This window comes from Heteronotia binoei, chromosome 17, assembly GCF_032191835.1.
Source record: "Heteronotia binoei isolate CCM8104 ecotype False Entrance Well chromosome 17, APGP_CSIRO_Hbin_v1, whole genome shotgun sequence".
NCBI classification, from domain to species: Eukaryota; Metazoa; Chordata; class Lepidosauria; order Squamata; family Gekkonidae; genus Heteronotia; species Heteronotia binoei.
Window position 1 is genome coordinate 21,332,896 of NC_083239.1, and position 27,849 is coordinate 21,360,744.

Consider the following 27,849-nt stretch of genomic DNA (forward strand, 5'->3'; position numbering starts at 1 on the left):
GCTCCCAGGATGAGAAGCCACCACAGAAATCACAAGAGCCTTTAAAGAAATGGACAGGATCAGATTTGACTGGTAACAGGAATCTTTATTAAAGGCGTTCTTCAGGCGTATGTTTAATTGACATACGATGTACACGCACACATTTATGTACACTCTTGCACAACTCACAGAGCATCACCAAGCGCTTGAACCAATAAATTAAAAAAAAGTGTATTTTTTTTTAAATTGTAAGAAAACGCCACTTCCCCAAAGCCACATCAGGGCAGCAGTCTGGGGAATTTTAAACAAAAGCCAACAAAGGACACAGCCACCCCCCATTCCTATTTGGCCCTCAGCATGGTAGAGACAGGGACCATCAGCGTGCTTCTTCTCAGGAGAGGGAGGAGTCACACTCGCGCCTCAATGCACTCCAACACTGAGACTATCTCCTCTGGCCTATGCGCCTCGGCTTGGGCACACTGGCCAATGTGGGCACTTGGGCTCTCAGCACCTCTGGCATTGGGGGGATGCAGGCAGGCAGCCATCTGGGGGCAGGGGGAATCACATTCATCCGAGGTAATGTCAGGTACATCATCCGACTGACTGTCAGAGCTCTCCAAGTCACTGCGGATGCTTTCAGGCTGCGCTAGAGTGATGTCCCAGGTTTTGCTGGCAACGCAGTCCTTTTGCTCACAGCTTTGATGGCTGCACAGCTGTTCCTGCTCCTCCTCTGCTTCTTCCTCCTCATTTTCTGCCATCTGGGTGTGAACGTGCAGAGAGTCCTCTGTGCTGCTCCCACTAACCAGCTGATAATGGCTTGGCTTGGTTTCTATGTCCACCTGGATTTCCATATTGTTACACTCTCTGCGGGGAAAGGGCACAGTGTTAAATCAAGGTTACATTTGTTTCCAGAGCTATTTTTTATTCAAAAGTCGTGTCCCCAACCCAGGAGTTCTGGCAAGCTAGCAATACAGCTATTACAACAATAAAGCCAACTGTAAAATAACATAATGTATTCTGTGCATTTTCCCATTGAGCGCAAAGCAAAATCAAGCAGGCAAAAAAATAGCACACTGTAGTCTTTCCTGTACTGCACATTTTAACTCTAACCTTCAAAAAGCCTCCCTGCATACAGAATGATACTGTGTGCCATGGAGAAGTCAAGATGAAATCCTTCTCTCCAGTATACTAGCTTTCCATACACAGGGAGTGTTTTTTTTTAAACACAGGGAGCAAAATTTCAACCTGCACATGTAATGTAGGAAGGATAGTGCCTTGTGCTGTTCTGCATATTTGATTTGACATATATTTCCTCCAAATCCAAGGAAGGTGTGCACTTTTGTAATCAGGGCTTTTTTGGTAGGAAAAAGCCCAGCAGGAACTCATTTGCATATTAGGCCACACCCTGATGCCAAGCCAGCTGGAGCTGCATTCCTGCTTAAAAAAACTCATTTGTAATTTTTAAAAAGGCAAATCCCAAAATTACTTAAATAAGTTTCACCTTAACCCCTTGAAGACTCCTCAGTGCATTCAGAATCTGCTAGAAAATTAGCTCTCACTTCCCCCAACCTCCTTAAGAAGGAATCTGTAGAGGCTCAAAATGCAAAGAACTTTTAAAGAAAAGTTTGTATCAAAGATTGTGTAAGCATCATCTTGCTTTACCTCCAAACACTAACCCCTGACACAGACATACAAGTTACATCTTTCAACACTGCTACTTTAGTATATCTTCAAACTGAAGGAAGAAAATCCCATTATTACAAACCAGCTATCAAGAACATCTCTCTGTATGTCCTTGCACAAGTGAACCTGAAATTATTTCAGAGAAGATACAGGGGAACAGCTATTCTCAGGCATGTTGGGCCCAAGTAAGTATCCTCAGTGGTGCCTAAAAGCAAACTGATACTGCAGCTCTGTTATCCCATACTCTCATCCACCCCCTCCCATCTGCAGACTTCAGTCCAGCCTCAAACACAGCATCTTAACCTTGCAGCAGATTCAACTTTAGACTACACAGAAACGAACAACAGAACAACACTAGACTACAGCTTTGATCACCATTCTTTTTCAAACGCCACTGAGAAACTGTCACCCAAAGGACCAAAGACAAGCCACATGAAAAAGTGGCAGTAGGATGGGGGTCAGGACTCGTCATAGCCTTCCCATCTGCTATTCCCAGGAGGTCTTGAAACAAAAGATGCACAGAGAAAGCTAATCGCCATAATAAAATTCTACATCCCATAAAGAAATAATGAGATTTATTCCTGCAAAAGTTTTCCATCACCCTCTATAATGTCAGTGTCTTGTATAGTTTTATGTCACTCCCACAGTTAGTGGATCCTGAAAATATTCTACACACTGTCATGGTTCTCACCGTCTGCTCCAAAATAACAAGGGCAGGATGCAGCTGAAGTACAGACACAAATTCAAATTTTCTTTGTAAAGAAAGAACTGGAACTTAGTTTGAGTTTTGTGTCTAACAAAAGCAGTTCACTACATGTAGGTTTACTGAAAATTTCCAGTTTAAAATTAATGAGAAAATCAGTAGCTACAAGCAAAGAGTCAAATTAGGAGAGTTTTAGAAGCTCACACAAAATAACCTGTCAGAGCCACCCACACACAGCTTCCATCGAGCTGGCCTAGAGTGTCTAGCACAAACCACATTCTCCCACCTGATGAAAAGAAAACAAAAAATGGAAAGGCTCGTTCTACAAAGGATGGTTCACCAAGGAAAGGTGGTTATGGGTATTCTGCACTTCTGTGCCAGCAAGACCAGAACCCCAAGTGAGGAGCTCTCTTCAGAGACCAACTGGGAGTCTGTAGACAGAGGTAGATGGTTCAACATACCTGTCCTGGGGATTGTAAGAACTAATGATGGATCCTGCCATGGCACGTGTGCTGGCATTGTCACTAATGGCTCCCAGGCTGACTGAGTCCTTAGGGAAGATCTCTTTCTGCACATCAGCCTGCACTTCCAGCCTGAGCAAAAGAAAAGAAGTAACCCAAGGGGCTCATTAAGCTGATGCGATTTCCCTGCAGTCTACCTTACACCACGGCAGAAAACATTTTTGTTTCAACTGCATCACAGTATCATTTAAGCCATCAAGACAATAAACCCCTCCAAAGGAGCAGGGAATTTAATAACCCAGTATGAAGCAACAGGTTTTACAATGTCCTTAACTGCATTTCACTGGAAAGCTCAGCTTTATTAGTTTTTCTCCTGAACAGGGTTGTCATGTCCATTCCTATTACTCATACAGTCATGTCTACAATGATTCCAGTTGCTGTGCATTTACAGAGTGGTTTCCAAATTTGGGCCGGGGGGTGAGGGGAGAGGTCCAATTACACAACAGCCTGATTGACACTGGTTCAGAAGAAGAGTGTGCTACATAAACTTAAGATTCTGATTCTCTCAGCACTGTACCAATCTGGAATTGGAAGGCAAGTCAACCAAGGAATCACCATAAGGATTTCTTATTGAAAGAAGGTATTAAATTTGAGGAGTACACCTCCCACTTGTTCTACAGTCAAGGCTATACAAATTCTTGCATAGTTTACCAGTTTAAGTTGGATGCAGTTCCCCAATCCATGACTTGTAACAGCATATAAGAGGGGGGAAATCAAATGTAAAATATTTTTACAGCTAGGGACAACTCAAATTAATGTGGCATGGCATGAAGTAAAAGACCACACCCAGGAGATATACTGGCTGCTGGAGATGTTTTTGCTGAATCCCCAGTAGTCCATGGCAAAAGAAGACTGGGTGGGAAAGGACATGTTCCATTCCACCAAAGAGAGGAAACTACCATGGCAAATCAGTGGAGGAGGGTATCCTTGTGAGGAACGTTCAAACAGTTGTGCCATCCAGGTGGGAAGTTACAAGGGAGACTGTTGGGGCACTTACCTACTGCTGATTCAGTAGAGGCATAAATGTTCATGCGTACAATGCCTCACAAATGAAGATGCCCAGGTCAACCTCCCCCACGCAAGTCTTCTACGAAGGTATTAAAATAAGGAGTGCAGAGGTTGCTGCGCTCCTAATGGAACTTTGATCTGAATTTTGTCAGTAAGGAAGATGCATGCTTTAAACCACCTCCATGTGGTGGTGCCTGATACATTCCTTACCACAGCAGAGGGACTGAATTAAACTAAAACAGAGGGAGGAACAGGAGGCTACAGGGAGAACGACGTAAACTTTTATGGACACATGCAAGTCCAGGTTGTATCTTCTTAGGGCCAAAGACAAAATGGAAAGAAAATTATCTCTTTATTTCTATGGAAGAATGCCTTTATTTTCAGAGTGAATATAGGGTAAGCCCAAAGAATTGTGGAGTTCTAGAAGAACACCTTCCTAGTGGATGATGCACTTAGTTCCATCTTGTGGTCAAATAAACATTTCCAGAGAAGAGATTTCAAAGGATGTGTCTGAGCAGTTGAAAAGGGTCTTTGTGTGTAAAACATGGAGCACTCTGTTAAGGCTCCATGTGGGGAAGAGTGAGCAGTGGGAGGATCAACAACATATGCTCTCTTAAGAAAATGCTTAATGTGAATTGGGAAGAAAGGTTGTGGGTCTATCATTCCCCAAACTGTAGCAAATATAGTCTCTTGCCTTCCTGTGTGAGGCTGTTCTGTAAAGTCTAGTGTCACTCCATCTCCAGCCAAGGAGAAATCAAATGTCCATCACCACCACCTGGTGAATGCGTTGCCTCATCCACTGCCCCCTGCCCCCCACAGATCAATAATTCACCAAGGTCTCCCCTAGGGGTATGAGTTTTCTGAAAACTAGGAGGAATCCTCCAGGTTTACAGAAAAATAGATTTGGAGAGAAAAGTCATTCCCCTTCCTCAAGTAACAGAGATGTCTGAACATGCAATGATACTGGAAAAAGAAAGGTCCCCAGGTGGCACGTGGAGCTGCCTAAGCAACTTAAAATGTTGTCCAACAGCAAATGACAAAAAGAAGATAGTATGGGGAGGAGGAGCGGGACAACTGGAAGCAGAGACAAGAGCAGAGTGTGTAGGGGAAACCAAAAGGATGGGATAATATAGGCACCAAAAAAGAACCTGCAGGAAGGAAGAAACAGGAGGGGAAAAGAACAAGTTCAAACAGGTGGAGGACAAGTAGACAAGATTTTCCACATCCTCACAAGTCCTCATCAGGCCCCTGTCTTGTATATCTTTTGGGTTAGGGTACTGTCCTAGAGGCCAGTGGGGTGTGTATGCCACTTGGAAGCAGTTGATAGCCAGGATCTTCTTGGTCAGTAAGAGGCTGCTATGAAGACATGTCAGTCCTCTGCTGATCTTATTCAGGGCCAGTGTGACTAGATGTGTTATAACTAAGGCATAAAGGAGGTTCCCTGAAGTCAAAGAGATCCTTGCCTTCCACACACACGATGGGGAAATCTGGAAAGTTCGTAATGGGTTGGGGTAACAGAAGTCTATGGACAAATGTCTGAACCTTCCAGTTATGGTTTACACTTGGGTCCAGAGCTATTCTCCACATCCAGATATTGGCGGCTGAGGCAGTCTGCTTCTGCAGTCTACATCACGTGTAGGTGTTGGCTCATGACAGTTCCTATGTGGCAACCTGTCCAGTGTAGGGGGAAAAGTACTTCCAGCTGGATCAGGACCTCAGTCTTCTTTGCCAGTTCACATGTGTGTTTTTTGTTTTGTAGTCTGTTACTATTACCATGCATTCTGATCCCAAATCAATGAGGACTTAACACAGTCCTGGGCTCCAGTTTATGCTGTGATAAGCTTTGGTAAAGGACCATATACCCCAAGTTACATAGTGAGGAAAGGCATCTGTTATAACTTGCATCCTGGGAATATCTATGAAGCATTCACCAATCCCCAGGTTGAGGTCCTGAACCCGTTGCCAGACAAACTGGCAGACTTCCCAAGAGGGCGGGACTTGTGTGGGAAATGACGGGGTAGTTTTACCCTGAAAAGATAAAAGGTTCACTGGAAAGAATGGGAGTACAGAACACCCAGGAGATAGTCTGTAAGCAGGGTATCATGAGACCCTGGCCAGTGACATCAGATCCACAGAGGCTTTGCTGCCAAAGGAATATGGCTTCTTGCAGCTTGTTTTTCTCAGTAGTGAAAAATGTCAAGATGGATTATTGCCAGTGGTGGAGAGAAGCAGTTCTTCTGGTGGTTCATCAAAAATCTATGTTCCTCTAAATAGAGGATTGTGTCCTGAATGTCCAAGCATGCCTGTGGGTGAGATGGAATTAGGAAAAGGAGGCTGTCCTGATAGGGAAATAAATGGATTTCCTGGGGGCAAAGATGGGTCCCCCAGGGTGCGCATGACCTTGGTGAAAACTCATGGGGCCTTACTGTGGTCAGTTTATGTGCTGAGGTCTTTATGTGATTTAATGTGGCTGGGTTGGTGGGGCTGCCATTCTTCAGCTGGAGAGAGATGAAAGCACCTCTGCCTGGGACCATGGAAGCTAGAACTCAGTGGGCAGGCTCCAGTAAAGGTTATTAGTCTATTCCTGCCATGGCTACATGAACTCACTTCTCTTCAACGATTCCCAGGTTGACCCCTGCCACACCTCTGGAAGCCATCACTATTTAGTTTGCAGCAGCCAAGTCAAGGCACAAAGAAGCTGCCGAGAAAGTAGCTGTTCATTCTAAGTTTTTTCAGTACTTAAGCTAATTTCTGTCTCTAGTTGCTAGGACTGGGTTGTAAGAGAGAAAGCACCCATAAGGACCCCCCCCCCCCAAAAAAAAGAGAGCAGATGGAGTAGTAAGAGCACAGGCCATGGAGCTGCCTCCAGCCAAAACCAGAAAACTATGCAAGAACTCAGGTAACCCTACCTGTGGACCAAGTGGGAGGCATAACCCCTGAGGGCACCCTCTGTCAGCACTGAAGAAAACAAAAAGTATCCTGCCTGGTTACCACAACAGAAGCCAAGGCAGCATTCTATGTGTGATGGAGTCCCAAGCCCCATGAGACTTGTGTGCCTACACAACTTGTGACTGGAGTTACACTTGCTTACCGACTGTATTTTCCTTTCCCTCCCAATAGCATTCCACCACTCAAGGTGCCTCCTGAGAGGGCAGCAAAGCTGGCTGTTTCACTATAGTTGCCCTGCATAACGCTGAGGCCGTCAGTAGGGCTTCCACTGGTGCTCAGGACACTAGTAAGGCCTTCAATGCTACTCTCCCCGATGCTGGGGTTCTTCAGAGCTCTCCAAGCATCAGCCACTAAACCAGGAAAAACAAATAAAGGAAACATGAGACAAAAGGTGACCAAGAGCACCTTATTCATCAGCTTGAAGAGTACACACTCAAGAATATGCCACTGACTGCTGATTTAGTGTCACTCTACAAGCAGGGCAGTGATGGAAGGCTATCACTTGCAGATGCAACTAGAGGTGGAACAAAGGTCCTTCAGGCGAACCAAGTATATTTATACATTTAAGATGTCAGTTTGGATGGTTTCAAAATAGTAATCTTGCAAGGACTTGAACAGCAAACAGAAATATACCCCCATACAAAATGGCATGTAGGACATAGTACCAGGTAGGGGTGGGGATTTTCTCATGTTGGTCTAACATATTTGCCACCATAGTTATTTAACCTTCCCAAGCTGGCCATAAAGGATGGCATCAAAGCATGGCCCCACTTGTTTTCTTTACCTGTAATTGGCCCATCATCTTCATCAAACTCTATTTTAACTCCCTTCCCATTGGCTGTGCTAACTCCACAGCCGCCGCCACGGCACAATGAGATTGGCACAACTCCATAGACATAGGCCAGCATAATTGGGACCCCAATACCTGGAAAACAGGATGACAGTTTTATTATTATCAGTCCAGTGAACTAAGAAAGCTTCATCAAAGCTTCACTGCATAGACTGCAGTGTAATGTTTTTAATTATTGCATTACGAACCCTTTGTGTAAGACATTCAATCCTTAGACTGTGGCAAATTGTACTACAGGGCACAGGCCAGTTTTGCTACAAAGCATCACCTGCCTTAAGAACGGTCAGATATATACAGCATAGAATGGGCCCAGCTTAAGGTTTTCACAAGAGAGATTGACGGCTAGCTGCCACTGAAGTCATTCTGTTTTTTCATCTAGGCAAATTTTGTATCTAAAAATAGCCTCTGAGGAAGAGTTCGTCAGGAAGTTGAAATTGTTGACTTTTCCCTCAAATGCAGGGATTTATCCTACATATGCATGCCTCAAAGGCAGAATGACCATATTCCTGCCTCCTTCGCTTCCAGCCACTGGAAAAAGAGACTAGAAATAAACTGCTTTTCCAAGGGTAAGTTGTGTGACTGCATTCAAATAAACCATTTAGAAGTTATTCTTTGTTTTCTGTGCAGTCTCACAATTGGAAGACTAGTAAAGCCCAATGTTCCTGGACATTCTGGAAAGTTCTTCCAAACATGAAATCGGGATGAGTTTTCAAGAAGGCATAATGATCTATGTGGAAGTGGTAGGTAGTACCAATGGTAACCTAGAAGGTCCAATAAAGACACCCAGAATATGCCACTGAGAGTTAGTAATTCAACATTAGGCTGAGGTGGGGAACAGAAGATAATTTTATACCATGGTTGAGGTAAAAATAGTAAAGCCTCCCTGAAAGAGCTTAGAAAATCTGGGTCATAAAGTAAGACTGTTTACTTGCCCTAAAGGCAATGAGAAAAGCCAATTTTGAGTGAGAGTGGTCTAATTGCTAATGGCCAAAGGTGCTTCAGTGAACCAGGCAAGAACTCAGGGGGAGAAAAGAATCCATGCTGCAGTAGAAGCCTTAACATCAGGATCCAGATTAGCAGGATTCTTCCAGAAATGAGTAGTTCAAATATGATACATACAGAGCTCATCTATAGCAAGATGACCCACTGTATTAAGGCTATGGGGCTATTAAGGTGTAGCTTATTCTGTAGGATGCTATTTTGTATAACTGCAGAACAGAATTTTTTGACCCTGTTGTGCAGTTTTCTATGTTCTTTGCTGGATGGAGTCCAACTGGAGGAGATTGGTTTCTTCCCTAATGCATCTCTCATATCCAAAAAGGACAGGACCCAAAATTGCCCCTGAAAATAGATGCAATTGACTGAAGAATGTTCTTCAAAGTGAAAATAACAATAACAGTTGTGGTGATAGATGTGAGATCAGAGTTAAAACTGGATTTGAGGATATAATAATAGATGTACATGAACAGAGATGAGAATGCCGTAATAGGTACTGACACAGGAGACCAGAGGATCATAGAGACTGCTACTGGAGCACAAGTTGACTTTAGGGCCTCAGTAGGACATGACCACCTACTGAAACAACAGAGAGAGCTGAGTCCAAGGCCTGTTTCCAAATCAAGACACACAGCTTGGACAAATAGCGCTTAGAAGTCCATTTGTATTCTTTCCTCTAAGCCAGAGGTGGGGAACATCTGGTCCGCGGGCTGTAAACAGCCTGCAAGATCATTTGGTCCAGCCCCTTAGAGCCAGAAAATTCGGGCACTGGAGCAGCAGCCAGAGTACACCCCTTGCACTGAGGGTGGAAACGTGCTCACACCTGCCCCCAGCACTCTTCTCCTCAGTCCCAGCTTTTCAAGCCGGCCACACGAGCTGCTGCCGCCTCCTCATGTAAGACCCACCCACGGCCGCTCCCTGCTTGCTCACCCGCCAGTCACTGCCACTGCCTCAGTGGCCCTTCCTCAAGAACGGGGGAGGGGAAAAAAGACTATGAGGGGGGATGAAAGACGGGGGAGGGGGAACCCTGTCCTTGTTTGCCTGCCTTCCTTCTCCATCCGACATGAGGGACCAATTTTGCCCAGAGTTGGACTCTGCCTGGCTTGGCTGGACCCCACCTCAGGCGGGACCCCACCTCAGGCGGGACCCCAATTGTCTCCCCCCTTTTCTCTCCCCCCTCCAGCCTGCTCCATCAATTCAATCATCACCATCCTGTTCTCCAAAATAATAATAAAAAATCTTCCTTGGGTGCAGCTTTGTGTGCCTAGATGGGACCTGTCCTATACCTTTCCTCACCCCCCCTGCCCCGCACCTCAGGGCGATTGGGAACACGAGGGTGCCCGCTGGTGGAGCTTGTTTCTGCCCGCAGTGGCTGGCTTACATGCAAGCACAGGCTCTTGCTTGGGCGTCATTATGGGCACAAGGGAGGGAAAGGGGGAATTATTAAACAAGGGATACCCAGTTCATGCACTGTGGTGGAAGGGGGAGCGAGATAAATTCTATCATTTTGCATTATGCATATTTAATCATGCATCTGATGCAACCAAGCTCATGGGAAAGCTTATGCTGAGCAAAAGAGACTAACCCTAAAAGACTTAAATGTGTTTGCTTCCATGATTTTGTGCATCTGTTGAAGAAAACTCTTGAATGAAGAAGATGATTTTGGATTTATATCCCACCCTATACTCTGAATCGCAGAGTCTCAGAGCAGCCACAATCTCCTCTACCTTCCCCCACACACAACAAACACCCTGTGAGGTAGGTGGGGCTGAGAGTGCTTTTACAGCAGCTGCCCTTTCAAGGACAGCTTCTATGAAAATTATGGCTGACCCAAGACCATCTCAGCAGGTGCAAGTGGAGGAGTGGGGAATCAAACCTGGTTCTCCCAGATAAGAGTCCGCACACTTAACCACTACACCAAACTGGCTCTCAACAGGGAACAGTTATAAACTATAAAGACTAACCTTAAAAAAACTTGTATAATTGTTTCACCTATCTGATGAAGTTCCCCACCCCTGAATTAAAGAGATAAGGGGAGAGAAAATCCTGTTTGTTTTTTATTATGGGAGTAGGATTTTTTAAAATATATATATATTAAAGCAACTGTGAGTGGTTAAAAATTTAGGGAGCTTTGCTATTGACATTTATTTATCAGATTTATATCCCGCCCTCCCCTGACAGGCTCAGGGCCCATATTTAGCAATATGGGGGTTGATTCTTCTTTTTAAAAAAATGATTCAGGAATTTATTTTCTCCATACTTCACATTTAGCTGGTTTTCTAAAACTATCGTGGTTTAGTAATCTTTTTGAAGAAAGAAGATGATATTGCATTTATATCCCACCCTATACTCTGAATCTCAGAGAGGTCACAATATCCTTTACCTTCCCCCCCGCCCCCCACAGACGCCTAGTAAAGTAGGTGGGGCTGAGAGAGCTTTCACAGAAGCTGCCTTTTCAACTCCTATGAGAGCTAAGGCTGACCCAAGGCCATTCCAGCAGCTGCAAGTGGAGGAGTGGGGAATCAAACCCGGTTCTCCCAGATAAGAGTCCATGCACTTAACCACTACACCAAACTGGCAAAGCTAATGGCTACACTTGGATCTTGTTCCTTCCAGCTGTCCTTGGTGCATTTTTATCTAATTCTTCTCAAGTTGGCTTACTTAGATCACAGTGTCTGGATGACTTAATGCAACACGGTCCTTGTTTATGCCACATGAAGCCCATTCCACAGGGAAGTTGAATGGGTGATGGAAATACTTGGTTTTTAAATTGATAAATTTTGTATGGCCCGCGAATGATGTTCCAAATACCCAAATGGCCCTTGGCAGAAAAAAGCTTCCCCACCCCTGCTATAAGCAAATAAGGCAGCAATTATGTCCTTCTAATGTAGATTCTGCTTTTGTGGTGATCAACTGAGACCTGAGAAGGGAGAGGTGTTTACCTCATCCCACAGATGCTATCTTCAGGCACAGAACTTAACTGTGGTATAGCACTGAAACCATGAAAAACAATTTCATGTTAAATATCAATATAATCCAATCCCAAATCATCAAAACATCACAGGAGTCTAGCGGAGGGGCTGCAGCATTTTTAACTATTGTCAGACTGCAGTAGTAATCAAAACATACAGAACCAAAACATCAGCTTACCTACACTGACAGCAGCAATGACAGGAGATGCAATGACAGACAAGGTTACACCCCCTGTGATAGCTAGGTTCCTCTTGTGCTGGGAAGTTTTCTTTCCCTCATACCTGCTGTGGATCTAACATAAGAAACAACACACACAATCAGGAAACAAATGAAGCTCTGAACAGCTCACAGCATATATGAATTCTCCAGAAAGGGGACAAAAGGCTGGAGTGCTATGACAAAATACAGCCTCATAATTTGGTAGAAATCAGAGGCAAACAGAAGGGCTGAATGTCCACAACAAAAGATGCAAGTCCAAATAAAGTTGATCCTCTACCAGTAAATTATATGCTTGCAAAACTATAAGAAACACCACATCTGTTCAATGGAAACATGATCAGCCAATGTAAATAGAGGACTTACCCTTTCATCTTCTGGGGTGATTTACAGGTCCCTCAAAAAGACATTTCAGCATTGTAAGCTATCACAACACATGTACCTCTCATGCTTACCTTTCTTCCAACATAAACAGGGATGCCAATGACCATGGCTGGAATGGCAATGCCAGCAATGAGAGAAATACCCACTGGGGCACCAATCAATGTTCCCAGCTGCCATAGAATCTTCTTTTTACGACTCCACGGCTTCTTGCCCCAGAACGTACAGCCAGAAGGACTAGAAAAGAATTTATATTAAGCACTTAGAAGGATGGAACAATTCAGGAAGGTGGGAAGGGAGATTCTTGTGTGCCTACAAAAATTCTATAACAACCCCCTTTTCCTCAGCAGATAAAGGTTTAATTGAACAAACTCAATAGCTACTGATAGACACTCCACATTCTGATTCTGTTCTCCTCTCAGTACTCAGTCTCCAAACAGGAAGGGGGGAAGTTCATAACTCCTGCTATCATATTGCACCCATATTACAAAGATTAAATGCTCTTGGAGTGGTGTGGGTCTGAGGCCATAAGCAAGAAGGAACACACATAATCCTAGTAAGACAGGGCAGGCTGACAGCATTTAGCTATCCTACTTACCTGAGGTAATGCAAATCTGAAATCTCCTTCATGCACAGCCAACAGAACTCACAGCCACACACTGCACAGGTCATGTGATTACAGCTGCCATCATTCATCTTGATGATATAAGCACTGCAACGGGGACACGGCTTGATATCATCTGCTGTTGGGGAGGGGTGGGGGGGAAGGAAGCCAGTCAATCTTCTGCATATCTAAACTGAAAGTTAAAGATGAACTCCCAGTCTTACTCCTCCAGCCCAGCTCCAAAAGAAATTAAAAACTGCTTCAAACAGCAGCAAAAGATGTTCAAACCTCATTCATTTCAATACAGTTTACTGTGTCTAAGATAAGAGCTTCAATCACGAAACACACAGAATACCCCACATCTTACAACAGTACATATCCAGTTATTTTCACACTTTTAAAACAGTATGAATAAGACTACACTGCCAAATTGTACCAAAACAGACTATTTTTTTAGGTAGACAAATCTAAAATTGAAGCTTGATTTGGATTTCTTAAGTTTCTGTTGTGCCCTGAGGTATATAAGCTTTGAAATTCATTTGAAACAACTGTTTGTCACTTTTAAAGGGAATTTTCAGCTTTACTCTTTGAAGTAGACAGTTGTGTGAACACAATAAGTTTAAATACACAAGATGATATATTAATATCTGCTTGAAAGGGAATTTTCAGGTAGCTATACCAGTTTATGACCGTAATTACTAATACACTTGGCGCCTCATTCATAAATCATTTCTTGTTTGCCAAGACTAATTTGATATCCCTCTCAAAGATGGTTTAATAACAGAAAAATCAAGATCTGCTAGGAGACTGAGTAAATAATCAGCTTTATAGCACAGCAGTCCTACCAACATGGAAGGTACAGATACAATTTTGTTTATAAAAATTTGTAATACTCTTTTCAAACAGGGCTTGAAGCATTATTGGCTAGAATAATGGGCTAGAAACCTAGAATAATGACACATTAATTACCAGCAATTTTTACTAACATCCCCAATACTGTACTTATATCCTGAATAGAGACAGACTTTTTAAAATACCAACAAAATATTATAAATACTAGGAGGTTAGTAATTGCTGGGCCATATTAGTCCAAAAACAGAGAAGCAACTAAACTTGGGTCCAAATATATAACAACTTTTTTTCAGATGAGTATAATCTACAGGGCTAGACAGCCTCCAGATGGACAAACTGCCCCCCTCCAAATACCTGGGAGGAAAAACTGAGAAGAGCAAGTAATGTAAAAATGATCAGGATCTGTTTAAGGCAACTTGAACAAAGCTGCCTGCAGTTAGCTGACTAAGCAAGTTATTAATGTTAAAGACTCATCAGGAAGAGACAGTTTTGCTCACAGTTACAAAAAATGTTGCTGGAGACACTTGACTATGCCAAGACATCAGGCCCCACGCCCATACTACAATCCCAGCAAATGCCCTATCAACAGTGGATCTTCTCCCAAGCAGTTATTACATCTGTACCTGGAACTAGCACTACAGTCCATCTTTGTGCATTGTATTTTTATTTTTTTTATTATGTTTTGGGATTTACATGACAATGGAGTGTCTCCATCCTCAAGGGAACAACAGGGCAGCAAGAATTTGACAGACATGGTAAGTAAGTTAGAAAATCAAAGGCTATTCCCATTTCTGGCCGTTCTCTCAATCAACAAAACCTAGTTATGTCAGTATGCTGACAAACCTTGAAGCACAGTTGCTCAATACCAGATCACTCTATGCAAAAACAGCACCTCTCCAGGATTTGATCCAGAATGAGGCAAATGTGGCCTGCATCACCAAACCTAGCTAGATAAAATAAAGAGGGCAAGCTTCTCTGGGCTTCTGTTACATCCAGCTGCATTCATGGTACAGCAACAAATGACCAGAAACACAGAGTTGCTCTTTATCTTTCAGAATGACATTTTCCTCTCCAGGTGCCCTGGTCAGCAGAAATCTAATTTCAAGGATTTGCACCTAATGGCAGACTAAGAGGATAGATTAGGAATTGTTAGTTACTGGCCATGCAGCTGCCTAACAAATCTCTCATCTATGCTCATAAAGGAGTCTCCAATATGCCATTATGAACTCTCAGGATCACCCCCCATGGTGAGGCCACCTCACCCACCAACCACAATGTTAAACCAGAAATAATAAATAGCCTCCACACACCTCCACTTGGCCACACTCTGGACTTGCCTTGCAAGGTGATCTGAAAGTGGGTGGGGGAGTTAACACCATCCCTGTCATGGGCAGATCACTATATGGCAGGGGTGGCCAACGGTAGCTCTCCAGATGTTTTTGCCTACAACTCCCATCAGCCCCAGCCATTGGCCATGCTGGCTGGGGAGGATGGGAGTTGTAGGCAAAAAACATCTGGAGAGCTACCATTGGCCACCCCTGCTATATGGTGTGGTTTAAACCAGAAGCAGCTTTTAGCCTCTGCAGGGGGGTTCACCCTCAATTTGGCTCCCTCAGAGACTGATTGATTTGGATGTCTTCAAAAGGTTCTGGAGAGTTTTCATTAGTTATGGATAACAGTTCTGTCAGTGCTCTGGAATACTGAGAAAGTTTAGGCAGTGGGCACAATTTATAGACATTCTCTCCCACTGAGCAGAGGCTGAACTGGCTGCCTAGTATAGCAGCGAACTAAGTACAACTAAACGGTTGGGAGAAACTAGAATGCAAGTTTAGGAGTAAATAAAATGCAAGTGAAGGAAAGCCCAGATTGAATCTACATCTGCATTTTCTGCCATCTTTTCCTTTTTCTTGGGCTGCCAGTTGTTGCAAGTCTGAAGACATTCTTGGCCAACTACCTGCCATGTTCAACTCGTTTGTTTCTTGCTGAGGACAGCAATGGTTTTTATCAGCAATTTTGACTAAGTAGCCACCTTCTTACTCATTCCCCCACTACCACCATTGGGTTCAAATATGCACTCTGGCGCCATATAGATTTTTGTTTCTTTGTGTATTATTTGTTGTTTTGAGATTTTTGTATTTTACCTGTATATATAGTTTAGTGGATTGTTTATAAATGTTTTTGATGTAAAATGTTGTACACTGCTCTGAGCCCACTCTGTGAGAGCAATATGAAACTTTAATAAATAATAGTAATAATAATTGTTGGGAATAATTCCTGTCTATTTATGTTACTTACATTTTGGTTCATCTTTCTCACTAAGGCTTAAGGCCAATTACATACTGTAAGTCGAAAACAGTCAACAGGATGGGTATTCCTATATGGTTTGGACAACAGAACAACATGTTATGTTTGTAGCTTCTACTAACTTTGGTTAGTATACCAGCTGCCCTCTTATCCTTGGAAAAGAAGGATTCTGCTTCTCTTAATTCATGCTTTCGTGTGTGGCCTTTCCCCACATCTGCTTCCCAGGACCTTTTAAGCAGATAGGCCAAGAACTGAATCACCGAGCTATAGCTCTTCCCCAATGCACAGTAGAAGTGGGAGGTTGAGGCAGGCATCTTCTCTTGAGTGCACACAGGGCTGGTGTCAACATATGACAAGGTGGGGCAGCGGCCACAGCTTCTGATCTTGCACTCACTGACTTACATGGACTCCACCAGCTGTGCTCCCAGTGGCACATGCTACCCAGCATCAGGGAAAGGTGAGCAAGTGTTCAACAGCAGCGACACGCACGGCAGTGCTGGCTGCAGCATTTCCAGCCACAAACAGTGAAGCGCCGCTTAAGAAAGGGCATAGAGACAGGGTGGGTGGCTGAGAACATGGGATGAGGAAGGACACACAGGCCGGTGTGCATCCCTAGGATAGAGCTTACTACAGTGTATCAAAACAGCTACCTTCTCCCATACAAAGCAGAAGCCCTTGTTTAAGATTCATGTAGGCTGACTATGATAGTGGTACACCAGAAAATGCTCTGCCACACCACAACCCAAATAAAAAACATGCCACTTACAGTTCCTCAGGCAGCTTCATGTGTGTTCAAGATGTGCCAGTATCCACATCTACTGACCTGGCTACTAATAAGAAATAGCTACAAGGTTAGGGATAGGGCTTGGATGTAGCATGTGGGAACAAAAATCCTAGCCCAAGAAATGCTTCTCAATTTACTGTCTTATTTGAAAAATCCACTGACATCTGTCTGATCTTCTCACTGAGTGGGACAGCCCTACTCCTAGCAGTAAAAAGACAACAACAACAAAGATGGTTGGGGCTGGCTGTGATTAGTGATACTGAAAACTTGCTAGTGTAAGGCTTCTGTCAGGAATTGTGCTACATCTATCCTCCCAAAGGACGCTTGCCTGGCACCAACTCTGTAACCACTTCAACAGCCAGCAAAACATGACCTGCTTTCCCCAAACCTTTGGGGGTATGTATGGTTTCCTCCCTCCTTGTCAAACCCTAAAGCCCTTACTGACTCATTGTTTTCACTTTTTATTACTGTTTTTATACTTGTTATATCTGAACATACTGTAAAGTTCCTTGAATATCTCACTGTGGCAGAAAGATTGTATAAAATATTTAAAATAAATGTGTACCTGGTCCAGATTCTTGTCCATAACTGAGGCCTGAGGTGTGCTTTGTCCGTACCCGCAGAGTCTGTGCCCGTTGTTGACGGGCCATGTCACACGTTTGGTTTGGGTGCCATATCTGTTTGCAATGATAGCAGAACTCAGTCTGGCAACCTTCTCTCTCACATGTCAGTTTGGGACAGCTGGCACATCCATAGGCAATAACGGCATAACTGAGGAAAAAGTAAATGGCAGTGAAATACATTTATGTAGTTCATCCTTTTCTACATCAGCTGCTCAATTCAGTAGCAATACAGTATGGCCTAGTCACCTCATACAGGAACCTATCTTTAATACTAGTCAGTTCTTTGGCACAGTGCACATCTACAACCTGATCTCAGTAATAATTAATATTTAACCAAAGTAAAAGACTGACTAGCTTGTTAAGAACTCCGAGCACAGGAGGTCAGCTATTACCTAGTTAGGCATTCTGTCTCCATTAATACTTTAAACAGTGTTTGTACTTCAAACACAGAAGTATCCCCTGATCACAACTGGTATATTAATTTTACTAGAGCTGTACATGGAAAATAAGTACATGAGGAATCACTCAATGACTGACCTAGTCAAATAAATAGAAGTTACTGAAATTTGCAGTGGAATTAACACAAACAGGTCAGGCTTCTCTCCTCTTAAAAAAAAATCTCAAACCCTAGAAGCAAACAGCTATTTGACCCATAAATAAATTAAAGTCTTGTTTTGGAGTCTGTAAGCCCAAGCATGCATCTCTGTGGGACCAGATAGGCCTAGAGATTACCTGTGCCTAAGAAGAGAGAGAAACCAGAAACATTCCTGAACTTTTCCTTAGATTACAGAAGTGCAAGATACGCACGGCACTACAAAAATGTTTTTTTAGATCTGTATCTTGTTTTTTAAAAAAGGTCATCAAAGTAGTTTTCATCATTATGAAATGAGGCATTAACACAACCTCTTCTCCTTTCCAAAATCTTAGTCCTTGCTGTGAGGAGCAGTTCTGTAGTGCACTAATCCCCAGGATCTTAAAACCAATTAAAGAAAACCTACGCCATTACCTTTCCAAACATAATATTATTCCCAAACATCTGGGCCATTTACCATATCTCATATGCAAAAACTGTGGCTGAGTTAGATGTGACCAGCATACAGAAGAGTTGCCTGATTGTGTTACTACTAAGCGCATAATTCCCCTTTCAAGCAAACTAAATATAAGTGATCAAAAACTAAATTCTTCTTCTTGCTCACAATAGCTGATTATTATATTCCTTAAAATTGAGTATCTGTAGCTAATATTTAACTTTATGGGAATAAAAAGCTATCCTTTCATGTACTCCCTAGTATTTATATTTATTTCTATTCAAAACCTGCTTTTGTTCCATATCCAAGAATACCTAGTGTGTGTGAAACAGATCCAAGAGCAGTATGATCATCTGAACTGTTTTGTATATACCTAGGAATGATTAGTTCAAGAATCACATCTAAAATAACACTGCCAAACACAGCTAGACACACACAGTAAACACATACCTTAAAATATTACCTTAAAATTAAAAGATGTATTATAAGCATTCAAAGACTTCACACAAATTTATAGCTACTGTTTTGTTAACTTGACTGCACTATTTATTAATTGTCACAAATCTTCTCATGTATTGCCATATATCCACCAAATGAGCATTCCCTTCACATACTTGACAAGGTGGTCTCCCTCTCACAAAGCTTATGCTACAAGACTCCTTTTTGGTTTGCTGCAAGAGACTGATACAGCAACCCCTCTGGAATTTGTTACAATAAAAGTCATACTGTCTTTACTCTGTGGGACCAATACATGAAAACCAGATTTCAGTTTTCTTTCTGTATACAGCCTATTTTCTAATTCCTTTACATATATGCCTTGCTATGGTCTACTGTCTTTTCCAAAGTCTGGTTACCTATAATGTGTCTTCCATAGCAGCACACAATCAAGCTAAGCAAGCAAGTACTATACAACCCCAAAAAGTTTGCTGGCTCTTCTTAGCATATATCATTGTTCCATCTGTGCTTTGTTCCCCGTACCAGTTAATCTTAACATTTGCAAAAACAAAACAAAAAAAATCTTGCCACTGATTTTTTTTTTTTTACATGGCAGGGTAGAAAGGTTGAGAACAGCTGCTTTGAGAAGCAAAGCAGGTCTCTTTAATAAGCATTGTAGTTACACCTCCAGGTTAGAGCAGCTGGCTTTTGGAGGTCATTCTCCAAGTATATTAAATATATGTTAATTACAAAGAATTAGGAAAAGATAAAAGACCCATGTGAGCATCTGAAAGAAAATATTTCAGCTGGATGTCAAGTTGATGCTTAATAAAATCAAGAATTATTATATGGATGAGCTCAAATTGGCAACACTGAACAAGAGCACAGGGGAGCAACCTTGCAAAACATGGGTAGTCTGCATGAATAACAAATTTCTGTAGTGCAACAGGAGAATATTTCAAATGTGCACACTTCATCCTTCTGTTTTTTTAATAGTCATGCAATTAAGACTGCACTCTAGTTTCATACATAGAAGAACTGATAGTTCATATGATTCATATCCTGTGGGAGCTGAAGCAACTCCATCTTGCCAGAGTACAACACAATTACTTATGGAAATAACCACTGGGTAGAAATATGAAGCCCCATGGTGCAGAGTGCAGTCCAAGCTCTGCTCACAACCCGAGTTCAATCCTGGCAGAAGCTGGATTCAGGTAGCTGGCTCAAGGTTGACTCAGCCTTCCATCCTTCCAAGGTTGGTAAAATGAGTATCTAGCTTGCTGGGGGTAAACTGTGGATGACTGGGGAAGGCAATGGCAAACCACCCTGTAAAAAGTCTGCCAAGAAAATGTCATGATGTAATGTCATCCCATGGGTTGGTAATGACTCAGTGCTTGCACCTTTACCTTTTTTAGAAATATGAAAATGCAGAGTGTTTTGTACTTCTGAGAGCCAGTTTGGTGTAGTGGTTAAGTGTGTGGAACCCGGTTTGATTCCCCACTCCTCCACCTACAACTGCTGGAATGGCATTGGGTTAGCCATAGCTATCGCAGGAGTTGTCCTTGAAAAGGCAGCTGCTGTGAGAGCCCTCTCAGCCCCATCCACCTCACAGGGTGTCTGTTGTGGGAGGAGAACATATAGGAGATTGTAAGCCGCTCTGAGTCTCTGATTCAGAGAGAAGGGCGGGGTATAAATTTCTTCTTCTTCCTCCTCCTCCTTCTTCCTTCCTCCTTCTTCTTCCTTCCTCCTCCTTCCTTCCTTCTTCTTCCTTCTTCCTTCTCCTTCTCCTCCTCCTCCTCCTCCTTCTTCATGCCCAGCCCCAACAGAGAAGCAAGTTACCATAAGAGGTATCAGCTAGAACCCCATCTCAGCAAAAGAAAAATTCTAAATTCTTGCCAGAGTACTGCAGTTAAAGACATGCCATCACTTGACAATACTTCTTGGTCAGCAAAGAAACATATACATAATACAGCAAAACACAAAATCTAGAAGTTTTCCAACCCAATGTCTACTTTCTTATGAATACCACAAATATCCTCTTACAATTATGGTTATAATTATACTAAAGGATGTCCAGAAATAGTTCCAAATTATCAGGAACATGCAATTTACTAATAATTCATTAGCACTTATTCTCATTACTGGCTTTTGAGCACCTCCCCTTACCAGAAAGAACAGGGTCTAGTTCTGATGGTAAAACCTGCTATGTGCAAGCAACTGCTGTCTACACAGCTTTTTCGTAAACCTGATAATCTTTTAACAGGTGGGAAAGAAGACTGTGTCTGTTCAGCACATAGATAATACCAGCTCATATAATCAGAGCTGCTGCTAGGGAACACAACTCTTTCTGGCCAACTGATCCAATCATTATCTGCACTACAAGTATCATGTGTCACAACCAGATATAAAAGGACAGCTGACAGCACCAAGCTCACTGACATGGTATTAATGCCATCCCTTTTAGCCTTTAAGAAACAGAAACCCATCAATGAATTCTCAAATTTAATCTGTTTTAATCCTCACAAATTCTGCCTCTGAACTCAGACTCTCCACAATACTACTACAAGGTTGAGTACATCAGCGGAACTACATACATTTCACCTGTTCCCCACTTTCCACCAGCCATTTCTTGCTGAGTGCCAAATTGTAAGAGTAGATGCTTTTTGCAAACTCCAGATTATAAAACAGAATCCATGTTGCTGCTTTCCTGCTCTCAATTACAAAGCTGCCTACCATCCTTTCATTTCTACTGACAGAGTGACAGGTGAATACATGTCCCCACCTCATTCATACTCTGTTGTAATTTAATTCTGCCAACACAATGAATTATTTTAATGTTCTGAAATTTCCCCCAAGCTTGCAAGAAAAAACAAAGCAACAAATGCCAGATAGCAGCACAAACTACAATAAAAGGATAGTTCCATATCTGTATGCAGATCTGACTGTGCACCAGAAAACCAGCATTACCATGGAAACACACACTTGTGTTATGTTTGCGGTTTACTTCCCTATGCAGCATAGCTAAGCTTCCCAATTTATGGGTGGGATACAGAAGCTATCAAGATGTTAAATGCCAAGTTTCTTGGATTGCATTTGCAGCCATTTCAGTGAGCCTGTTCTATGAAACCAACAGGACAAAAGTATGAGAAGGCTCAATGCATCTAACTGGAACATCTTCATTCAGAAAGACTACCCATAGCCCTAACCTCTCATGCCAGATGGCACACATTCCTATCATCATATGAAGTGTTCCTCTTTAGATGTCAAAGATAGTCACCTAAATACCCTTACATTCTCCATTCATCAGTTAGTTCAACAGAAGTCTACATACCTCGTAACTAAATTGGCATCTACTGTTCACACACGTGATATGTACAACTACAGCCAGACCTGTGCCATTAATTCATCCATATTCTTCTGAACTGTTACTACTACAAAAAGCCTGAAATGGACTAATGTTTTCTTACCTCCTCATGTTCAGTCCTTTAAAGTTTCACTTCATTCTAAATTAGTCTCTGGACATAAGGGATGGAACCTTTTTTTTTTTTTTTTAATAATCCTAAATTCCAACAAGAGCTTTTGGGAAGCATGAACCACATTCCTGCCATAAAGCAATACTTTAAATGAAACAGCAAGGGCTTGTTTCTGGGATCTCTCCATATACAAATTGCTGACTCCATTTATTTCATAAGGCTATGTTGTTCTAACTGGGTTTTATTTTATACTCCAGGTGATGCCTTGCACCAGTGTAAAGGAGGAAACAGATGACAACCAGATTCTAGCAGACAGACAGTTGAGTCCTAAACAGAGTTACATCCTTCAAAGTCCATTAAAGTCAACAGGTTTGGAAGGATGCAGCTCTTCATAGGGTTTTGTCAATAAAGCAGAAGAGACTCCTACAGTATTTAGCAGATCTAGAAAGTATGTGGTGAGATTTCCTACCTTCAGGTTCTGCTCTGGGACCATCACATCATCAAACACATGATTTTTCTTGAAACAACATGAATTTCAATTTAATGGACTCTAAATGTTTGACAAAAATCTAAAGCCTTGCTCAGAACTGACCCAGTCACTGCAATTTACCCCCAGAGATATTATGCACTGACTAATATAAGGGCTCATAACATTCCTTGCTTTAATCAGCATATTGTTCTAGGCGAATGATGATGAACCAATGGATAGTTTAAAAAGACTTCTCCAAAAGTCTCAATATTAAGTCAAACACTAGTCCAGTAATACCTTAGAGACCAGCAAAAGTTCCAGGATATAAAATTTCAAGAATCAAAGCTCCCTTCATCAGATTAACTTTGAAGGGGCTGATATAAAAAGAAAACTGAAATGAAAGTAAAACACACTTTGGTGACCTAGAATCCCATTTTGATTATTTATCAAGGGCTAGACAATTCCTGTTACTCATCTGATGCTGAATCATAGCAATTCAGCATCCTATCCCCTCATCACCATTTACACTTTGGTGTGCCAACAGTTTCATACCAGTTTTCAGCATGCACATTTCCCCTGAAAAACAAGATGATCCAATTCTGCTGAACTTCTTACCAGAACATAGGGCTGGAAAAGACCCACTATTCCAGAAACAGGAACTTCTCAGAGGGAGATAACATCCACAATAAAATTTAGTGCCAAGAACTTCACTTTAAGCATTTCTGGGACAGGTTTTACATCTATACTCCCTAGGTTTATCTGCCAAAGATCTGTTACAACTGCACAAATCCATGTATTTTTTGACAAGAGTTCTCAGGAAAACAACACAACTGAATCCTACAATTAAATAGCCAAGAAGGAATAAGTTTTTGTTCTGTACTTTTTGGACAGGTTATATTAAATCCTTCCTTTCAGGGGAACTATTTTGAATCAATAATGTACTCTCAGTTAATGCTTGTCTAAACCACACACCTCACTTTCCTTCCCCTCGGTAGGGCCCATTTGACACCCATCAGTAAAAACTGCACAAACATCTCATATCACAGTTCCAGATCATAAAGATCTCTCAAAGGTCTGGTTTACCCACACTGTATTTTGAGTGACTTGGTCCATGGGGCCTGGCATTACTTGGTCCATGGGGTTGCAAAGAGTCAGATTGTAGTTTCATATTAGTAGTTCTCTTATTTGAACAATATAAACCCAACAGAAGCACAAATATCTGTAAAAGGTAGTCAGTTTTATGTGCCCCTTAAAGGCACAACTGACAAACGACCTTTTCTCCATTTACACATAGGAGTGGTAGTTTTAAACAACTGTCTTCTCTCTAAAGAACAAAGTGTATGCAAGTATGACACACAAGTTTTTCCTCTGTTAAATTAGTGATCTCACATAACAACCAGAAAGAGGGCAATCCATACTGCCAAACCCTGGAAAGTGCACCTTTGTCCTAAAATAAAGGTTTCAACTGTAAACCCACAACAAGGTGTTTGTTTTTTTAAAGTCTGCAGTTTCAAGTACATCTCAAGAGAGTCTAAAAATATTAACTTTTGATCATACTCATTCTCCTTCAATATCATCACTATAAAGTCCATAAAGCTGTTTTTAAAAGGTTTTTAAAAACGTCATTAAGGAGACAAGGAAGAGATACCTGAAAGCATTCCCATTGAAAATTACTGTTGGATACAGCCTTACTGTTGTACAGTATGTAACCAACCAGTAGTGACTGAGAGTTAACGTATAAAATTAAGCTACTTCATAGTTCTCCACAACTGCTTACAAAAGAACATGTGAATAGCTTGGGAGCAAAGTAACTACTTTTATCCTTTTGGGGAAAAAATGTTAGGTACAACACTCCATTCAAAGCAGACTCCTCCATACTAAACAAGGGTTTACTGATGTAACTATCATGAATTTGAGCAAACTTCAGAGGATGGTGGAAGACAGGAGGGCCTGGTGTGACTTGATCCATGGGGTTGCAAAGAGTCAGACTCGACTGTGCAACTGAACAACAAAGCACAGAATAACCATTGTTTTCCTTTCTAATAAGGAAACAAAGCAATGGTAGCAGTTAATTTTTCCAACCAAAGCAGTAGTGTGGAAAGTCATGATATAGCAAACTTTTCCCATGAAGACTGTGGTTTACTCCCTCCTTATCCCCAATGTAAAAAGGCTCAAGGATGTGAAACTGCATTTCATGCTTTAGTCACACTTTTTGGCTTTCAGCCAGCTTTCTTTGGTCATAAATTCTTGAGGGCAGGGACTGGTAATGTTCAGATAATGTACAGTGCAGAGGCTAAGGGAAGCTCCATACTGCTACAGAAAACACAATAATGCTTCCTACAGCACCACTAAAAAACAAAAAAACCCAAATTCCACCTTTGTAGCCAAAATTGGCTCTCATTAGATGACAGGACTAAAAAGCCAATACAAACACCATTTAAAATATTCCTTCACAAGTGCAAAGGAGGTTGGGATTCTGCTGGAGCTTTAAAAGTTTAAGTGTGTGCAGCTGGGATCCTGACTGGGTCATGTGCACCCATGCAAACATTCTATCAACCATACTGTGTAAAGTTGCCCCAGGAGCACAAGCAGGTTAACCCCAACTTCCATTTCAACAGTGCTTTACAGGAGCCATACGCAAACTATTATTCTTTAAGTTCCATCCTTAACATGTGGATAACACTGGCCTGCCTCACATACCTTTATATGGATTGCTGATATGCAAACACATGTGGTGTGCTTTGAACACTCAGAAAGGGATATAAAGTGCCATGTCTTGTAACAATACTACGAAAAAGCAGTTTTATAACATAAACTAGTAGTGTTTGAAAGTATAGCCATGAACACATCTTTGGATACATGCATCACACCTAAGCAATGGGAGTATGCACCATGTCTCCTAAAATATATTTTTATTCTAGCTGGGGTTTTGTGTGCCTACATCTCTGCCTTGTTTTGATACATACTCCACTGCAAATCCCAGAGCTCCAGGTTCAACTCTCCTTTCTGCCAAGTATTCATCAGCTAGCTTTATTATTATTAGCTCAGCTCATCCATTAGAGAATACTTCTTGAAATATTAACTCCACACAAAAACAAGCTTAAGCCATTAGCGTTAAGAGGGGCATCCCAAAGCCGCTGAGAGCTGCATGTGTGTGTAAGCGGCCTGCCTCGCGGGGCCGTCGAGAGGCCCACCCGCCAAGCGCCTCTCACCCGCAGTCCGGGGCTGGGCACCACCTGCAGTCCGGATCCGCGGCCAGGCAGCGGCGGAGCATGAACTCCTCATACTTGGCAACGAGGTGGGGCGAGTCCCACAGGAGGAGGCGGATGTCGGCCGGGTTGAGGCGCTCGCTGCACTCGGGGCAGCTGATGTTGACGCGCGACTCGGTGATCTCGATGCGCAGGTACTGGCGGAGGCACGAGCGGCACGAACGGTGCGGGCACGAGAGGAGGCGCGGCGCGTTGCCCGCCGGCTGCCGCACCAGGCACAGCGGGCACTCCAGCTCCGAGGGGGAGGACGACGACGAAGACGGGGACGGCGATGATGGGGAGCCCTCGCCCTCCTCGCTGCCCACAACCCCCGCGCAGGCGGCCGCAACGGCGTTTCCTCCTCCTCCTCCTCCTTCAACCGGGCCGGTGGGCAGCTGAGGCGGCGGCAGCCCCGGCACACTCGCTGCTGCTCCGGCTGCCGCCGCGGCTGGGCCGCTCTTGTCCTCCTCTGCCGCGGCCAGGACGGGCTTGGCCTGAGGAGGCTCCGGCTTGGCCTTGGCCCTGGCGCGGCGGCGGCGGACCCCTCCTCCGGAGGCAGACGACGAAGCGGCTGAGGCGGCGGCCGAGAAGACGCTTTGGAAGCTGAGGAGGCGGCGGCGGCCCCGGCTCCCTACTCCTCCTCCACCCCCTCCTCCTCCTCCGCTGCTGCCGCCGCCGCCGCCCCTCACCGAGCCGCTCTTGGGGCATTTGGACGGCGGGGCGGCCGCATGTATGGAGGTCGAGCGCGGCGAGTCCGAGTCCTTCTCCGAGCCCATCTCGGCGGAGCAGCTATGGCGTGAAGCGGACAAGAGGCGGCAGCGGCTCCTCCCGCTCCGCCTCTGAGGTAAAATGAGAGAAGGGGAGGGTGGAGGCAGGGGGAAAAGTGAGCCACAGAACGGGGTGAGCGCGCATGCGCCAGCAGCTGTCCGCTCAACCGACGACCCGGTGACTGACTATGGAATTAACCCACAGCCCTCCCAAACTAGCCAGGAGCGGCTGCGCAGGCACGATTTTGTCGACGCCCCCTCATTTCTCTCTGCCAGTTCTTTTGCAACGCGCATGCTTCTCAGGGAAGAGACCCGGGGAGGGAGACGAGAAGATAACAGGAGCGGGATCAAGGAGATTCTGTGTAGTTCAGTGTGTGGATGAAGCTGACGTTTCTTCGCATATTATACATATTGGCCTTATGCATGCATGTGGTGAGACGTACCCTATGCGTGCATGTGAGTGCATACATGCACATATGCGTGTTGTTACACGTGTAGCTGTGCACACGTGTGAAGGAGAGAAAACATCAAGATAATATTAAGCAGTGAATTTAAGAGAATGTAACTCTTTTACGGGTTGAACTGTTGAAACCTTATGATTCAAAATCGTAATTTTTACCCAGGTTCCTGTGGAATAAAATACCGTTTCACCACATGTCACTGATCAGGCAAACAACATAGAGACAGCGCCTAAAATGTGGGTTCTTAAAAGTGTTTCAAAATTGCATGTAAGGTGTCTCAGTTTTACTTCAAATTGTATTCTGAATAAAAGTAATAAATAACTTTAAGTTTACTTTAACTTTTCCCTTGTGCTGTTTCTTATTCTTGCTTCATGTCCTTGGGTGTCCTTTTCTTTCTTGAACTCTCTGTGCTGACAACTGTCTTTTGGAAAGCTTTCCATCCTTGAGTTCTCTATTAGTTACATTAAGAAAGAATCACTGTGTAAGTAATCATATTAATTAATATATTAATTAAACGTATATCCCTCCCTACCCTATTAGTG

The 27,849-nt window shown here is 43.1% G+C and overlaps 2 protein-coding genes across 2 annotated transcripts in view; one reads left to right on the forward strand and one right to left on the reverse strand.

The window, feature by feature from the left end:
* The window catches only part of NDUFS5 (NADH:ubiquinone oxidoreductase subunit S5), a 187,902-nt gene that overhangs the window by 79,763 nt on the left and 80,290 nt on the right, over window positions 1-27,849 (forward strand). The window lies entirely within an intron of this gene.
* On the reverse strand, window positions 65-26,910 carry RNF19B (ring finger protein 19B). The gene is made up of 9 exons (XM_060257564.1): window positions 26,044-26,910; window positions 17,369-17,574; window positions 12,858-13,002; window positions 12,334-12,496; window positions 11,840-11,954; window positions 7,628-7,768; window positions 6,986-7,193; window positions 2,827-2,958; window positions 65-843 (listed from the first exon to the last, which is right to left on the reverse strand). The coding sequence occupies exons 1-9, from the start codon at window positions 26,853-26,855 to the stop codon at window positions 387-389; spliced, it is 2,379 nt and encodes a 792-aa protein (XP_060113547.1). The 5' UTR covers window positions 26,856-26,910; the 3' UTR covers window positions 65-386.

Bases quoted from the DNA above. Each gene is read 5' to 3' on its own strand.
- RNF19B (XM_060257564.1), bottom strand. From the start codon at position 26,855: ATGGGCTCGGAGAAGGACTCGGACTCGCCGCGCTCGACCTCCATACAT. The intron at 11,955-12,333 runs GTAAGCATGAGA...TTCTTATGTTAG, and splicing joins CTGTTTATGTTGGAAGAAAG to ATCCACAGCAGGTATGAGGG. The intron at 2,959-6,985 runs GTAAGCAAGTGT...TCTTTTGCTCAG, and splicing joins GGGAAAGGAAAATACAGTCG to GCTGGAAGTGCAGGCTGATG.